The 17,348-nt window shown below is 40.4% G+C and overlaps 2 protein-coding genes across 3 annotated transcripts in view; both read left to right on the top strand.

The window, feature by feature from the left end:
* Positions 1-2,644: 2,644 nt before the first annotated feature.
* Positions 2,645-8,217, top strand: lrrc57 (leucine rich repeat containing 57). 2 transcript variants are annotated; one of them, XM_076166004.1, is made up of 6 exons: positions 2,645-2,803; positions 3,647-3,766; positions 4,156-4,291; positions 5,426-5,694; positions 5,789-5,974; positions 7,243-8,217. In XM_076166004.1, exons 2-6 carry the CDS (start codon positions 3,683-3,685, stop codon positions 7,282-7,284), a joined length of 717 nt encoding a protein of 238 aa, XP_076022119.1. In that variant the 5' UTR covers positions 2,645-2,803; positions 3,647-3,682; the 3' UTR covers positions 7,285-8,217. The 2 variants fall into 2 exon arrangements, with proteins under 2 accessions (XP_076022119.1, XP_076022120.1); XM_076166005.1 differs by having other exon boundaries at positions 2,645-2,899.
* A 2,262-nt stretch (positions 8,218-10,479) lies between these two features.
* Positions 10,480-17,348, top strand: part of tyro3 (TYRO3 protein tyrosine kinase) — a 45,377-nt gene continuing 38,508 nt past the window's right edge. The window contains exons 1-2 of the mRNA XM_076166002.1: positions 10,480-10,819; positions 13,338-13,521. Of these exons, the coding sequence (XP_076022117.1) occupies positions 10,756-10,819; positions 13,338-13,521 (248 nt within the window). The 5' untranslated portion in view covers positions 10,480-10,755. The remainder of the gene's footprint in view (positions 10,820-13,337; positions 13,522-17,348) is intronic.

The following is a 17,348-nucleotide window of genomic DNA, read 5'->3' as shown; positions in this document are numbered from 1 at the left end:
TAATGATGATGATGATAATAATAATAATAATAATAATAATAATAATGATAATCATAATGATAATAATAATAATAATGATAATAATAATAATAATAATAATAAAAATTATAATGATAATAATAATAATAATAATAATGATAATAATAATGATAATGATAATGATAATGATAATAATAATGATGATAATAATAATAATAATAATAATAATAATAATGATAATAATAATAATAATAATAATAATAATAATAATAATAATAATAATAATAATAATGATAATAATGATAATAATAATAATAATAATAGAACACAAAAATGCAGTGTGCACAATAATTTTAACACATTTACATAAACTGCTCAGGACTAAAAAAAAAAAACACAGCGCAAACTATAACCACCTTTTTTTGGTTTTCCATGCAATGCAAACATTTCTTCTCATCAAAATAGCTTTTTCCAACCTTGTGGGGGAAAACGTGTCCAAGAGACATTAAAAGTCGTAGTCTTAAAACTACATTTAGCAACTTTGTCTTCAGAGTTGATAACATGTGTATCAATTATCAACTCTACCATGAATATTGCCAAAGCCACCAGAAAGCAACTAGACACTACATGCAGGTGTGCAGACAACATAATGGCATCTGCTGGCATTATTGCATTCAGGGAGCTGGAGCCAGTAGTTTCCAGGGCCAAACCTGATTACAGTTTTTCTACATTGGTTTGGTTCATTTCTTGAAACAGAAATTACATTCTCGAAACTTTAAGACCATTTGGCAAAACAGTCTTACAGTTCAGCACAACACCATAGCTCACTTAAAAAAGCTCATATCTCTCCCAAAACTGTTCACTCATGCTTCAAAACTAAATTAATTTCCCATCTAAATAGTCAGTGCCACCAAAATGCAAAGATCCTTCTCAATTGCTTTGGCTCATTTCTTGAAACAGAGCGGATGTTCTCAACACTCTTGGTGCTTTTGCCAAAATAACCTGGATGGTTCAGCACAACACCATGGTTCACCTGCAAAAGCTCATATCTCTCCCAAAACAGTTCACTCATGTGTCAAAACTAAATTCCTTTCTCATATAAATAGTCAGTGCCCCCAAAATGCATCGTCCCTTTGGCATTGTGTAAGCACTGCAAGTCAAAATGTTTGTCCATGTTGTTTTGATAATGTAATTTCTGTTTCAAGAAATGAGCCAAACCAATGAAGAAAAACTGTAAGCAGGCTGCCTTAGACACTGCTTTGTGCTTCAAAGCAGTTGGTATCAGACTGGGTTTTCCTTTTTCATTTGCCTGGATGGAACCTGCATTTATTGGTGCACAAGCTACAGATGCCTTGAAATACAGAAGGTCCTTCTTTTCCAACCCTGACATTCAAAAAAGGAGCCAGAAAGTGGGAGACTGTTTGTTTTTGCCTCTATGAGGATACATTACCAAGAGATTTTGACTCGACTTGACTCCTCCGCTACCCTAGGCCTCTCTATCTCAAGCTGCTCTCAAACTCTACAAAAGATGTGGATCAAGATATTAACTAGTCACACAACAGATCTAATATATATCATTTATGTTTAAATGACAGAAGAGCTCATTTGGAGAAAAACTTACAATAAAAGACAGACAGACAGACAGACAGACAGACAGACAGACAGACAGACAGACAGAAAGACGGAGAGAGAGGGGGATGGATGGATGGATGGATCGACAGACAGACAGTCGGACAGACAGACAGACAGACAGACAGACAGACAGACAGACAGACAGACAGACAGACGGAGATAGATAGATAGATAGATAGATAGATAGATAGATAGATAGATAGATAGATAGATAGATAGATAGATAGATAGATAGATAGATAGATAGATAGATAGATAGATAGATAGATAGATAGATAGATAGATAGATAGTGACCACTATACATGAAAGATTAACAAAACTGATGTTAACCTCACAGCAAAGTTGAGGTCAACCTGAGGAGGGCAACAACACAGCACAACAGAGAAATGCCAAAACTACCAAAAGAAGAAGACAGACTATTCATTCTCATTGGAGAAGTGTCAATTATTTTCATGTTGGTGTGGATGAAAATGAACATTTTTCTGTTCAAACAGAAAGTAGATTGTCAGTCTCTCTGAATTAAGTATGTAGACTTAAGTCTCACAAGCAAAGGTGGAGTTAAGACATTCATTCAGTCAGTGTGGCTGGGGTAAACTGGAAGACATCGATATGAAATACAAATGATGGTGCTTTAAACCAAGTGAAGAAAATATCTCTTGTCTGAGAGTAGGTCATACAGGTCTTAACTATACAATTTATAAAATAGGCAAGCACCCAACCACAAAAAGCATAGCCAACCAGAAACAGTCCAAGGTGTACTACTTCACTGCAGAGAATACCATATTATGATAAATCACCTTCTTCAATCACTAAGAAAGACAACACACCATGACCTCTCATTGTCAGTCGCTTGGGGTAAACAGCAGGCATACATGCTTTTATATTATTAAACTGGTTCAAGTAAAAGTGTAGGAGTTTTGGTTTGCTTTTCGTTATTTCCTTCATTTTGCAGAATGTCCCGTTCCACACTCGTCCACTAAGCGGCGGCAGTGCGCCACTAAGCTGGTTTGCCAAACAACAAAAAGTCTTCAGAAGAAGAAATAGAAAAAATAGAAGAAGAAGAAGAAGTAGAAGGAATAGAAGTAGAAGGAATAGAAGAAGAAAATCAACAACAACTTTCTGTCGTGGTTTATTGTTAATTGCATTGGCTGATCTGTAGTCATTTGGCCATTTTGGTTCCGCGTTTGGACAGTAAGTGTAAACGTTCCTTGAATTTGTTGTGCGCTACTTAGGCAGTGGCTAACATTGGCATGCTAACGGAATCTGAACTCACTCCTACATACATGAGTACGTATTGTGTGTGCATATACTCACTAAATATTCAAAATGATAAGCAATGCGGAAACTGCCAGTGTGGTGCTGATTGACACTGACGTTCGATTCGGGTTGGACAGTTAGAAGTGTGTCTAATTAAAAGTCACACTGCAGACATATGGAGAGCATAAATATACGACCGATGTGTTTACGCTTAATGGGCTGAACCGTGTTGATGAAGTGATGTCAAAGAATGAAAAATAAAAGACGAAAATCGACAGCGTGCGCCCATAAAAGAGGGCGTTTCAGTAAACACGAGCCTAGAGGGACAAGATGAAGCTCATACGTAATTCAAGTAAGAGGAGCTTGTGTGTGTATATATATGTTATATATATATATAGTGTACTTTAAGTGTTAGTGTCAAATGCACTTTAAATAATGCATTTGCATTAATATCATCATTATTGTTTTAGTTGCTATGCCAACAGCATGAAACGGCTTAACAAGTAAGAAGCAAACATAAATGAGAACCAGAACCACTATCTTAATTTCCTTGCTTGGTGTAATACGACTCCAAAACCAAACTTAAAGGATTCCTGTTTGTTGTTGTTGTTGATCTGACTGTGGCCTGGCCTGCAGGGATTTCCTGGCTCACACCCTCTCATCCCATTACAGCAGGCTTATAGAGGTGGAGAAGTGCACTGTTAAAGCCACTGAATATGAATGCTGCCCTCATTTTCCCACCGGGTTTCCCATTAGTTATTGCTCATTGATCCTCAGGTGGGGTTAGACCAGACCGACAGGTTGCATCTCCAGATGGGGAACAGTGCTTTAAAATCTCACCTGGAAACGTCCCAGAAAACTGGAGTGTTCCAGCTGACAGGAAAAGGCCTGCAGGAGGTAAGATACACAAACACACTATACACGTGTCACCCCGCTCATCTAAATCGAGACATTGAATCGCATTTGATGTTTATCTGCTGGTGCAAATGAATTTTTTGGTTTGTTTTTCCCTTTTTTGCAAAGTAACATTGCAATAATTATTATAGCTTTGTTCTTCTGTGTTGACATTTTTCTGTGGTGGTTTGACTAAAACTTCATTGGAAATGCTAATGGACAAAACTCTTCACACACACCTGTAGTGTGAGCACCGGTATTGTGGCTTGTCAATTTGACTGCACAGTGTGAGAATAGAAATTGGAAGTCCCAATGTGACCTGTCGTCTTCTCAGTTGTGGTCACTCTTTTCCCTCACAAACACAAAGATGACGCTGTGTTTCTTCCATACAGTTTCCAGAGGAGCTGCAGAGGCTGACTGCTAACCTGCGAATGGTAGATCTGTCCTCTAACAAGATTGAAGTGCTTCCTGCCACAATGGGAAACTTCCTCCAGCTGAAAAGCCTGACGCTCAACTGCAACAGACTCGGTAGGTGGATCAGTAGCAAGAGAAGCAGAAGTTGTCTAGGTGTTCAGATGCATTTGAATAATGTCTAGAGCAAAACTATAGCGTGTGAAACTCTATGAAAGAGGAAAGAGTAGGGAAACTAAAAAAAGCTTTCATCAGAATGTCAGAAAAGTATATAAACCATGTTTTTTGCCATGTATACAAAACAGCAGAGGCAATATGAACACAGCTATAGAAAATCCTCAAAGTGGCACCCGGATCAACCTCCTTTACCCTAGGTCAGTGTTTTTCAACTGGAGGCACACCCCAAAAATTCGTTGTGTTCAATCGTGTCCCAAAAACAGTGATTTTCAACCACTGTGCCGTGGCACACTAGTGTGCCGTGAGAGACCGCCAGGTGTGCCATGGGAAATTGTCCAACTTCACTTAATTAGTCCCAAAAATGTGTCTGCATGCCGGTCTTTTCCGGCTGTCCAATTTGAATATTAATTCATATATATTTTGTCATCATGCGATCTTGAGAGATGTCTTAAAGCAGGGGTGTCAAACTTGTTTTGAGTTCGAGGCCAGATTCAGCCCAATTTAAACTCAAGTGGGCCTGATTATTAAAATCATAGCCTAATAATCTATAAGTGGACAACTCCATGTTTTTTTAGTACAAAGAGATACAAACAGGCAGCATTTACTGAAAAGTACCAAGCTGGAAATGAACGTTAAAGAGCGAGTTGGATACTGCTGTAGAAAGCTGGGGAGAGCAAATCGAACAAAAAAGATGGATTTGAGAATATCGTAAGGCACGGAAAGCTGTTCACAGACAGAGATTACATGAAACAATGATTTTCTAACCTTTCACCTTCGTGAATCCCTGATCTGACGCTGATGTGGAAATGCTGCATTTTAATGAAGGATGCCGTCACTTTGCGGGCCAAAGAATCGACATGCGTTGTGGGAAATGTAGTTTATTGACAATGTATGCTTTAAAGCGTTTATTTTGCTCTCGCAGGCCACATAAAATGACTTGGCAGGGCGGATTCGGCCCGCGGGCCTCGAGTTTGACACCTGGGTCTTAAAGTAATATTAGAGCGTTATAAGAGCACAGCTTTCGAATCAATCCTCACGCTCTTAAACCTCACCTCGTGTGTTTTCTCTCCTCAGCGAGCCTTCCCACTGATATGGAAAAGCTGAAGAAATTAGAGACTCTCAGTCTGAATGGAAACAGAATCCAGCAGCTGCCCCAAGTTCTGTGCAAGCTCAAAGCACTCCGGTCCCTCAGCCTGGCCGGCAACCAGCTCACAGTGTTCCCCTCTGGTCTGGGAACCCTGAGGCACCTAGATCTGCTAGACCTGTCCAGAAACCAGATCCACAGTGTCCCAGCTGAGGTGTCAGAGCTGCAGGCTATTGAGATCAACCTGAACCAGAACCAGGTACAGCACAATCCGATTACAGAGTTTGAACTTGAACATGCTAAGCCAGTCGTTCCCAAACCTAAATCAGTCGCTTGCCTCTTATCTTCTTTAGATCTCAATTTTATCAGCGGAAGTGTCCCTGTGTCCTCGACTGAAGGTTCTCCGTCTGGAGGAGAACTGTCTGGAGCTGTCCTCCATACCTTTGTCTGTCCTGACAAACTCCCAGGTGTCCCTGCTGTCTGTGGAGGGAAACCTTTTTGAAGTGAAGAATATGAGGGACCTGGATGGATACGACAAGGTTAGTGCGTCTTTCTGTCTTGATACTTTCAGTTTCTGTCGGGGAAACAGTCGGTCACAACATTTTGGTACTGCACTGTTACACCATTACCTTAGCTCATATATCCATTCTCTCGTATCCGATCATGCCAGGCTTCATGAAGTGTCACAGTGTAACAGACGGCATATCGGCTATGTGTGACACAAAGCCCATATTGGGATCGGATCTGCCAATCCACTTGAGGAGGTGGTCACATGGTGATGGGATCTCTTTGTAGTGTAACATGTCCAAACGCTTTCACCGGACACATCATAAAAACACGCCTTTTCTACTACCTTCCATAGGAGCAAAAGCAATATTTATAAGTACGGTGAGCATTTCTGAGAAAGGCCAAAACAGAAGTTGTATGCTAGATGCTTTTACCCATCACCGGGGATTTCCTGTCCTACCTCTCACTTTTGGCCTTTATGTTCTGCTTGTGAATCTCTACCCAAGACGATAGCAGCTATATAGACTAAATGGTCAGATATCTTAATTGTATTTCCTTGGGCCGAGCCTGGCTGCCCCGACTAGCTTGTATAGCAGATCAATGAAAGCCAGAAGGCTGCTGTGCAACCATATTCATAGTAGCCCTATGATTTAAACCTTACTTTATCTTGCTACACCTATCTTACATTGTTATATTCTCAATAGCTAGAGTCTCCCCTGTTTGTGCCTATCATGCCACCAGGAGCAACATTTACATGCACACACAGTAATAGGACTTGGAATGTTCGGGAATAATGTGATTCAATTACATCTGATTCCGAATCCATTCTAAATTAAATTCAGAGATTTCTGGACACTTCCTTTATTACAGTGGTAAGACACAATTTAATTTCAAACGCATACGCTACAGAAAATGTAGCAACACTGAACCAGCAAAACGTATTTTGATTCCATAATCTCAAAATACTGCCTCTTTTTATACAATTTTACATAAAGTAATAGATTAACACATGCATGAAGAACTTGTACTTTTAATTGCTTTTTGTAAACTTATCGAACCGATTTCTGCAACATTTTGTTTCAAAGATGCTGCTAATAGTGTAGTATTGTACTGTAGTGTACTGCCAAGAATGGATCTGATTTGTTTAATTACTCAATAAAAAGGCATTTAACGCATTTAAAAGAGATAAACCTCTGATAGACTGGGATTGACGTGTGTGTGTGTGTGTGTGTGTGTGTGTGTGTGTGTGTGTGTGTGTGTGTGTGTGTGTCTCTCTCTCTCTCTGTGTCTCTCTCTCTAGTATATGGAGCGTTTCACTGCCACCAAGAAAAAATGTGCTTGAAGATGAAGGAGGCGAAGTCTGAGGCTCTGCATGGCCCCCAGACAGACCAGCACCTAAACATACCACAGCTTCTTCTCCAGCTCCAGTGGCTTCTCCCAGCACTCCTGCCTGCTGGAGCACAGACTGCTGCTGCGGAAGAATGAGAACCATCAGTAATACTTGGAGATGATGTATTCATTTTAGAGACTCTGAGCTTCACATGGGAAGCAATTAAATACAAAATCAGAGAGAAGGAGAAAGAGAAACATTCCAGATAAATGATCTGCTGTAATGGTCAGCTCTGCTTTTCTTTGCAACCCTTACATACCTCCTTACATTTACCCTAAAGTGGCCACATACATCCTTTTAAAAGTTTTTCCTCAAAAATGTCAGTGTGACAGATATGGAATCTTGCATGATGCAAACTGATCTGCATAACAATATAACTAAGAGTTTGCATTAATGATTTACATTTGAGTTTAAATGTCTAAACATGTCTAAAATGGTATTAATAAAGAGGTGATTTGACATGATTCTGTGTGGTGACAGAATTGTAAATAATCCAAATGGATGAGAGGCACTGTTTAAACAGAGGTTGAAACTGCAGAATTAATAGCGAGGTCAATTTTCCTTTCTGTGATAATGGAGGAAACGTGGAAATATTTCATGCATGGTATAAATATAGAGAACATGGAGGATATTCAGGGTGAAAGCACAGTCACGCCATACTGTATCACATGTATATAATGGCTTTATTTATCATGTTTGTTCTTAAGTGTACAGCTCAATATTCTTCTTTTTAAAACGCCAAATGACACATTATTACTATCTGTGTGTGTTTTAAATTGGAGTTTGGATGTGATTGCACTCACTGAAGTTGAAATGTTTACTGTATGGAATGGTGAACTTCAAAAGGAATGTTTTCTCTGTATGTCGCTTAATAAATCACTACAATCAATGGAGTTACTGGATCCCCTTATCATCCCAGTGTCCAGCTGGACATTTCAGCCTTTCAACTGCATGGGAAGACTTCATTGGAAAAGCTGGATTCAATTTTACAAAATGATTGTGCAGTCCGGTGTTCATTGAGAAGGATATTCAGAATACCATTATCATTACTGTAAGTGTCTGATTGCCGACTGGAAATTGCATACAAGGGCACAGTTCTTCACCCCAACAGAGGAACATCCTCATGGAGACTGAATAATTTAAAAGCATTATATGCACTATAGGTAATACCGTAAAAGCAGCAACGATGAGGAAAGACAGCTGACAAAAAGTGCAATGCAATTGCCTATGACTATTTCTGTATTTTTATCGTATCTAAATGATGGTCTTGTTAAAGGTAAATACAAAATTTTCTACAAAACCGTATATGTGTTACTTCCCCTACAATTAATATCAATATTAGTAATAAGCTTAACAGCAATTAGTTAACCTTTAATTTCTCTTCTTTATTTTTGTGATGCAATTACGAAGAGAAATGAGGATCTTAGGTAATTGCGCAATAACCTCAGAAGTGACCTTATTATTGCAACCAGTGATGGTTGAAGTTATACAGAGTATAAGGAAGTGTATGTTTCAAGCTGTGCTCTAATCCTTTTTACATGGAACAGACCTGCTCCTGAGCAGAGGGGTCTTTGCTACCAAGCATGATTATTAAAGTGCATTCAACATAAATGTCTCAGGACATATTACAAAGGTTAATAGGACAATGGGACAATACAACACACAAACACACACTGGTCAAGTGATATACCGCCAGAAGGCAGTCAAGCGCACTGAATCCACTGGTCCACCCCCTCTTGCACACAAACATTCCACAGAGAGGGATTCCAACGCAGTCAAGCTAGAAGGATTTAACAACTTCCAGTTACAGATGATATTAGAGCTAATCTGCAACATTCAGTGTGAAATGAAAATGATCATACATTTCAGACAGAAGTGGTTTATAGCCTGAAATATTCAAATATAGTTTCAGGAATATGGAAAATATATGACTTATCATTTATAGCATTTAACAGGCGTAGTTATATATTTGTGATGATATAAAAGCCCATTTTGTTTTGTTTTTAAAAAGAAAAGCAAGTAAATCAACAAGTGGTTCAAATGTTTTTTTTGTTTTTAAAAATGATATTGGTATTTTTTCTTATAAATAAGAGTTTGTTTGTGGATGTTGTTATTGATCATACAGAACCAGAATACAAAATAACAAAAATAACCACAATACATACATCACAGTGTTCTGTATTGCCTCTGTGAGGATGTTTTTTTGTGTGTGTTAGCAAAATGACAAAGTTATTGAAATATTTTTATGACATTTTGTGGAGAGGTGAGGCTAATTAATTAGATTTTGAGGATCCAGATGTGCAGCCAAACGCACTGTACTGTGCTGTGGTGACGGAAAGTACAGGGGGGCAATAAAGCAAATCCTTTCACTGGCAAAGACAATCAGAAGGCTGGTGCCATTGAAGAATACTCAGAACTAACTTTTTAAGCACAAATGAGCAAACCCGCACCTCAGCCCAGGCCAGCGTGCCACCAGGTTTCTCGTTGACCCTTAACCCCGTTACTACACCAAGGTTTCTTGTTTACATGGTATTTTAGAAACCAGGTTATGGTCGAACGTGGGAGAAAATGTATTAAAGCACGCGTAAATGCACTCTTTCTGTCTACATACCTGTCTGAGGTTTGTCTTTTCACTTCTACCTGACCCTCCCCCACTGCCTGATGAATGAAACTGTGCTGAAACTGTGCTGCAACTTAGGGTGGGACTCTCTCTCTCTCTCTCTCTCTCTCTCTCTCTCTCTCTCTCTCTCTCTCTCTCCTCTTACAAGTTGCTGTGGAAGCCTGTCCTGTAGAGATGAAGACCCATTCCTGTTATCATTGTCAATATCATGTGTCATGTTTATTATTAGTTATTTATTATTATTTCACTTTATTTATATAATTTTACTTCTCTCTCTCTCTCCCTCGGTGTGTGTGGTACCCCTTGCAAACTGCCTTGTTTGAATGTGATCATGAACGGCCCTGCATAGAAACACATGTTTTGTGCATTATGGCAAATTAAAAACGTTTCATCCTCCGCGAGGGTTTTGCCATCTCTGCGTGCTCACTTGTTTTATCAAAGCATTTTTTTTTGATCGAAGTCGACCGTCCAGCTTTGTTTTTAAATTGACGTCGGTGAGTTTCCGGTGTTGTTGTGTGTGTGTGTGTCTGACTTATCGGCTCTCACGGACGGCGAAAAACGCCAGCAGCACTCAGCGATTGAGTTGTTGGGACAAAATAACCGCGTTATGACATATGCACGTTAACCTTTATCGATCTCCAGTTTAATTTTTTAACCCTCACTGTGGCAAATCATATTCCTTTACTTTAACTTACCGAATAAATGGCCTCGAAACAGAGACGTTTGTGTTTCTCAGCTCAAATGAGGCAGCAGTGAAAGTTAGCGTGCTAAAAGCTGCCTGAGCCGCAGGAGTTTCTAAGAAGATGAAATGTGCTCTGCGACTTATTCTGGTTATACTACACATTTCCAGAAGTTTCTGCGGACATGGTGAGTAATGAACTTAAACATCAATGTAAATGATCACAGAACACGCCAAACATCGAGGTTACGGTGTTTGTAGTTATTGATCTCTGTCTCCGTAATTAAAGTGTGAATGTGAGAGGAGTTTGCGATGTTTGAGAATATTGAACTGCTCCAATCCGTCTGTAGGCCAAACTCTATTCGATGTTTGTAAGTTGTTAAATACAGATAGGGTGTCAGATACTGTCTCTGAGCTTTGGGGAGGGCTAAAATCTCTGTAACTCCTTAATGTCAGTTAAGATAAAACTACTATTTAGGTGAAGCTATTAATTTTCACACCATTTCGTACTACCAACTTCACCACTTTTGTGAAAGAAGACTTTGATCAAACCCATTGTATGCTGCTGTATTGGTAAAAGCAGTCATACAGTGAATCCACTAGACACAGTATCAATCCTGTTTTCTGATCTCTGACACTGTCTGATGTAGGGCTGCACCTAACCATTAATCCACAGATTTTCTTCTTTGATTAATCCATAGATTTTATTTATTATGCAACACAACAATTATTCCCCCAAAATAAATATCAAATTTATCCCATTAATGTTTGAATAGCACACATACACACACTCTCTCCCTCATCCCTCCCTTCTCTCTCTCTCGGGTCTCTGTATGTCCTGAGTAAGTATGAAGTTCGGCATTCAGCTCACTCATACATGACTGTTAAAGTCAACAGTAAATATAAAACGTCCGCATAACCAAGCATGGTGTAATGTTACGTTAGCAGCAGTCAGAAATGACTTGAGACACGATAAGATATCCAGAGGGAAATTACTGTGCAACGTGCAAGAGTGCATGCAGATACTAGGTACAACATAATAAGAACACACAATAAAGGGTACGAAGTACATACAATCGGGGAACAGTACATGACAGTACAAATACAGTACATGACAGTACAAATACAGTACATGACAAAATGCTGTCCTGACATGACAGTTACATGACAGTACAAATACAGTACATGAAGAAATGCTGTCCTGTCTGAGCATCCAAAGACGGCAAAATTTACAATATGGCTGAATATTTATTTTAAAATGTTTGGAGAACCAGTTAAATGGGTTGCTCCAGAAAAAACAAAAAAACAAAACCTAAATAGATGTCATAGTGACCCTTCAGCAGTACCACACAGAGGAGAGACTGAATCATATATTCTGCCAAGTTTAGTTTTGGAATAATGCAACCTTTGTCGAACGTTAAATATGTTGTATGTCTGTATCTAGAATTGGTTGGACAGTTCTGTATGCTTGACAAGGCCTCTTCCCACATCCTATTTGACGCTGAAACAACCAGTTCATTTGCACAGGTCTCTTTTAGATAATTGGTGTTTGCTGGTATCGTAAAAGCTAAAACAAAACCAGTAATCAATTTAGTTGAGAAAGAAGTAAAACGTAAAAAATGTGAGTCTTGGGTTTAATTGTTAATTTTGGGGTATTTTCCTGTATGTAATGTCTAACCTGAAGATAGTGATACAAATGTGATTGAGGAAGGTGCTATTTAGTTTGAAGCTGAGCAAATTAGGCAACATATTATCTACATTTACAGAAATCCCCTTTTCAACCTAGTCCATGCTGGGGACTCCATCTATTAATGAAGCTTTAAGAAAGAATTATGTGTTATCGGAGTATATGCTGAAACATCTGACAGCCTATGTTTTTATTTGATTTAAGAAAATTATAACAAGTAGCTTATAGGAGGGCTGTGGTCTTGAAAAAAGTATTACTAGAAGTGAGGATTTGGAAAACTGATATGGAATACATTTCTAACCAAAGGGGAGAAACATCCCCCTAGACATCACCAGGGACACACTGCTGCAAAATAGTGGGCACCCTTGCGTTAGCTGCCCTGTAATATTAACTGAACACAGGAAGGCCAAGGGCAACCATGTTTACATTCTTTTGTAGGTGACCCTTAGAATGAGGGGGGTATATAGGCCCCAATTATTCAGGGGATAATTGAATCCAAATGACTGAAGAAAATTAATGAATGAAAATAAAGTTGCAGGTTTTGGAAAAGATAAATAAATCTTGTAGTTGTAACCATTTTAATAGCATTGATACGACCATGATGCGACCATCATTGAGCGAGGAAGCATCTTCCAGTTATTAATAAACTTTTCTAATTTGTCACGATTCAATTAGAATATTTGTTTAGTGTTTTAAGCAAGCTTGAGTCCATGATAGGGGAATTGAGTGGAAACTAATTTGAATGTGAAGGCGGGTACCAACACTTATAGTCAGTTTTATGACCTTTGGTCTACATCTGACACATGTGAACATCAGCCTCAGAGATCAATTATCACTTTGGTTCTAGTATAAGGTGAAAAACATTTAGTCTCCTTTGTCCCCTCTGACCTCCTCCCCCCCTTCCTCCTCCTTTCCTCTTGTCACTTTTCCTTTTTTCTTTTACTTTCTGGCTTCTCTTGCTTCCTCTTTCACTTCAAACCTTTCCTCTGACATTTTACCTTCATCCCAACTCCTTACAGGTGTTTGGTTCACGAAGCATCCATCCAATCAAACAGTATCGCAAGGAAACGGGGTGCGCCTGGGCTGTGCGGTCCAGGGTCTGAGCGACCCGGACATTGTGTGGATGAAGGATGGAGAGAAACTTTACAGCACTGACCAGATGTTCATCACGCTGGGAGACAAACACTGGGAAACCTTCCACAGGTCACACACGTATTCTATACAGAGATTCATGCAATTTGTGGGATATTTTTGTGTTAGGCCTATGTGGGGGTAAACGTTCTTGTAAAAATAGATCAGAACTTAAGCCATTACAAATGAGTCAATATACAGTGGCTTCAGAGTATTCATACACCTTCACTTTTGCAGACTTTAATGCATAGTAGAGTCATTTCAATTGATAAAATAGGCATTTTTGCCTAGGCTGGGCCACTCAAGGACAGTCAGAGACTTAAGTTTCAGTTCATTTGTCAAGCTGAAATGTGAATTGTCGCCCCAGCCTGAGGTCGCCTGTTTTCTTCCAAGACCTCTCTATATTTCATTCATCCTTCCCTCAATTCTGTCCAGCCTTTTGTCTTTGCCTCTGAGAAGCTCCTCTATAGCATGATGCTGCCACAATCATGCTGCCAGTACCTGGTTTGGCCCAAAGACTTCAGTTTATGTCTCATCAGATCAGAGAATCATTTTCCTCATGCTCTCAGATTGCTTTAAATGCTGTTTTGCAAACTCCAGGCAAGCTGTCATATGCTTTGCATCCACCTAGCCACTCTACCACAATTAATAAATTAAAGAAGGAATTAAAGATGTCGTCTGGATGGCATTATATGTTGCTCCAAAATGCATATGTACTCTTTAGCATTAAGGGTGCCTTGACAGATGTGAATGATGATGTCAAGTTACCCATATGGTGGGACCTAACACACTGCTTTAGAACTGTGTTGGTAACACAAACCTCTTGGTCCTGGGAACACAATGTTCATTATTTCTAAAAACATTCTGAAAGGTTGACTGGTCAGACCACTGTGCTTCAGTCCATTTCAGATTCCATTCAGGTTTGAACCCAGAGAACTCGGCAGCATTTCCGGATGGCCTCCTCTTCGTCTAATATCGACTTAACTTGCATTTGTTGATGCAGCGACAGACTGTGTTTACTGACTGAGCCCATGTGGTAACATCAATGTTAGAAGCAGGCCAGTTTTATTGCAGTGCTGTCTTGAGGCCCTATGTGCCACTAGGCACGAAGAGGACAGATGAAGGGGCTGTCTGAGGGCCCCAAGATGACGTGTATTCAGTTGAGGTTTTTGGCCTTGACCTTTACTCAGAGATTTCTCCGGATTCTCTGAATGTTTTATTAATACTCTAGGCAGGTTGGTGAAACCCCTAAATTCCTTGCAATCATGTCTTGCGAAAGGTTGTTAAATTCATAAAGTGGCTATGGGTACAGAATACATATCCCAAAATGAGAAGTCTGAGTCCTGAGCCAAGGCCGATGAACCATGTCACCTACATTTGAAAATCCCTGACATTTTTTTTTTCCATTTGCCATTATTTATTTTATTTTGAAGAACTGTTAGCTGTCATCAAGTGCTACAAAGCCTTAATGTTAATTCATTTTTAGGGTCAGAGCAACATAGCCTGAAGTAACAACTATACAGAATTTCTCTACCACATTCTTGATAAAATGACAAGTACAAACACCAATCATAATCATGACGATAGATGTACACAAAATGTTACATTTCTTAGATTCCACCTTTTCTGGTAAATAATTAATTAAAGAGGAGCTGTTAAGGCTACTGCACTTAAAAGCCCAATGTTGCCACAAACTGCTCCATACACAATCACACAAGCACCTCAACTGGGAGGCAGTGGCTCAGTGGGTAGTGCTTCCGCTTGGGAACCGGAGAGTTGCCGGTTTGAGCCCCTGCCGAGGTGCCCCTGAGCAAGGCACGGAACCCTCAATTGCTCCCCCCTCTGCGAAGGGTGGTAATGTAATGTAAGTCGCTTTGGATAAAAGCGTCTGCCAAATGATCGTAATGTAATGTAATGTAAAATCAAAAATGACAAAAATATCACTGTAATATCACTGAGACAGATCCGTCTGCTTGAGGAGAAACAGAGAAGCCTGAATAGCCAATTGCTAGCCGCAGCAGGTCCTGCTAAGATAGCCAGCAATGCAGGTACGAACGCAGCGACTAGGAAGAGCTCAGTTAGCCCGTCCCCATCCAACGGGGGCTTGTTACGGTCATGACGCTTGCTAGCCTTCCTAGCCGGCATGTCTCTGTCCCCCCACAGTCACACACACATAGCTCTCACAGCGTGTCTAACTTTGATAATGTAGTGATCCACGTCGCACCAATGATACTAGTATGAGGCAATCTGAGGTCACCAAATCAAGTTTTGCTAGGGTGTGTGACCTCGCTAGAAATGTGTGTCAGCATCGCGTTATTTTCTCTGGCCCCCTCCCCGCAAAGGGTAATGATGAGAGGTTTAGTAGGTTATTGTCTCTGAACCGGTGGCTGGCAAAGTTCTGTAAGGAGCAGAACTTAGTTTATGGGCATCCTTCTTGGGCAAACCTGGCTTGCTAAAGAGAGATGGCCTCCACCCTAATGCTTCGGGAGCCCATCTACTTTCATAAAATATTAACCTTGCACTTAAGTGTTAGTTTAGAGCTTGCCAGGTCACAGGCTCTCAGAGAACCTGTTAGGCACCCGTCTGCTGAGGTTGGAGACTCTCCCAATAGTTTAACTCACTCCTTTGAGACTGTGCTTCCTTGCCATACCACTCCGTATGAGCCTCGCTCTAATATTTCGCACATACGGTTTCCTGTTAACAGGCTGCCAAAAATTGACTGTGTAGTATCAGTGCGGCACACTCGTTATGGAGGTGCTCGCTACTCCGACACTAACAACCTAATTAATATATAAGATAAGATACGATAATCCTTTATTCGTCCCACAACGGGGAAATTCACATGTTACAGCAGCAAAGTGGATATTGCAAAGCAATAAATGGCATTAACATAAAAATGAATAACAGCCTAACAAAAGTAAAAAGACTATCAAAAGCACAATAATACAACTAAGTACTAGAAGAAAAAATTGCAAATTCGAGTGAATGAATGAATGAATGAATGAATGAATGAATACTTTCATATTGCACATCGGGGATATTGCACAGTGTGATCATTAGACCGGGTTTACTGGGAGAGGTGCTGATTGAATAGTCTGACTGCAGCAGGAAGGAAAGACCTGCGGTTTCTCTCCGTGAGGCACAGTGGGTGAAGCAGCCTGTCAATGAACGTGTGCCGCAGGGGTGGTGACAGGTTGTCCAACAAAGATGACAGCTTGGTAATCATCCTCCTGACCTCCACAGAGTCCAGAGGGCAGCCCAGGACAGCGCTGGCCTTCTTCACCAGCTTGTTCAGTCTCTTCCTGTCAGTGGCTGAGATGCCACTGCTCCAGCAGACTGCTCCATAAAAGATGGCTGATGCCACCACAGAGTCAAAGAAGGACTTCAGAAGAGCCCCCTCCACTCTAAAAGACCGGAGTCTCCTGAGCAGAAAGAGTCTGCTCTGTCCTTTCTTATAGAGAGCAGTGCAATCGTCCGACCAGTCCAGTTTGTTGTTCAGATGAACAGGTATGATTTTACAATCTCAATGTTCTTACCCTGGATGTTCACCGGTGTGGGAGGAGAATGCTTTCGCCTCCGGAAGTCCACTGCCAGCTCCTTGGTCTTACCCGCGTTGAGCTGGAGATGGTTCCTTTGGCACAGACTGCAAAATCCCATCATCAGAGAACTTCTGCAGATCAGACATGTGGGTGAAGTCTGCAGTGTAGAGGGTGAACAGGAACGGAGCAAGAACCGTTCCCTGGGGAGCCCCCGTGCTGCAGATGAGTCCTCACGTATTGAGGACCGTCAGTGAGGTAGTCCAGAACCCAGGCGGAGAGATGGTGGTCCACACCTGACTGCTCCAACTTGTCCCTCAGAAGTCTGGGCTGAATGGTGTTAAAAGCACTGGATAAATCAAA

Source organism: Genypterus blacodes, unplaced genomic scaffold, assembly GCF_046128005.1.
Source record: "Genypterus blacodes isolate CSIRO-AG114 ecotype Tasmania unplaced genomic scaffold, CSIRO-AGI_Gbla_v1 ptg000154l_1, whole genome shotgun sequence".
Lineage (NCBI taxonomy): Eukaryota > Metazoa > Chordata > Actinopteri > Ophidiiformes > Ophidiidae > Genypterus > Genypterus blacodes.
This window is presented reverse-complemented; position numbering and strand designations above follow the sequence as displayed.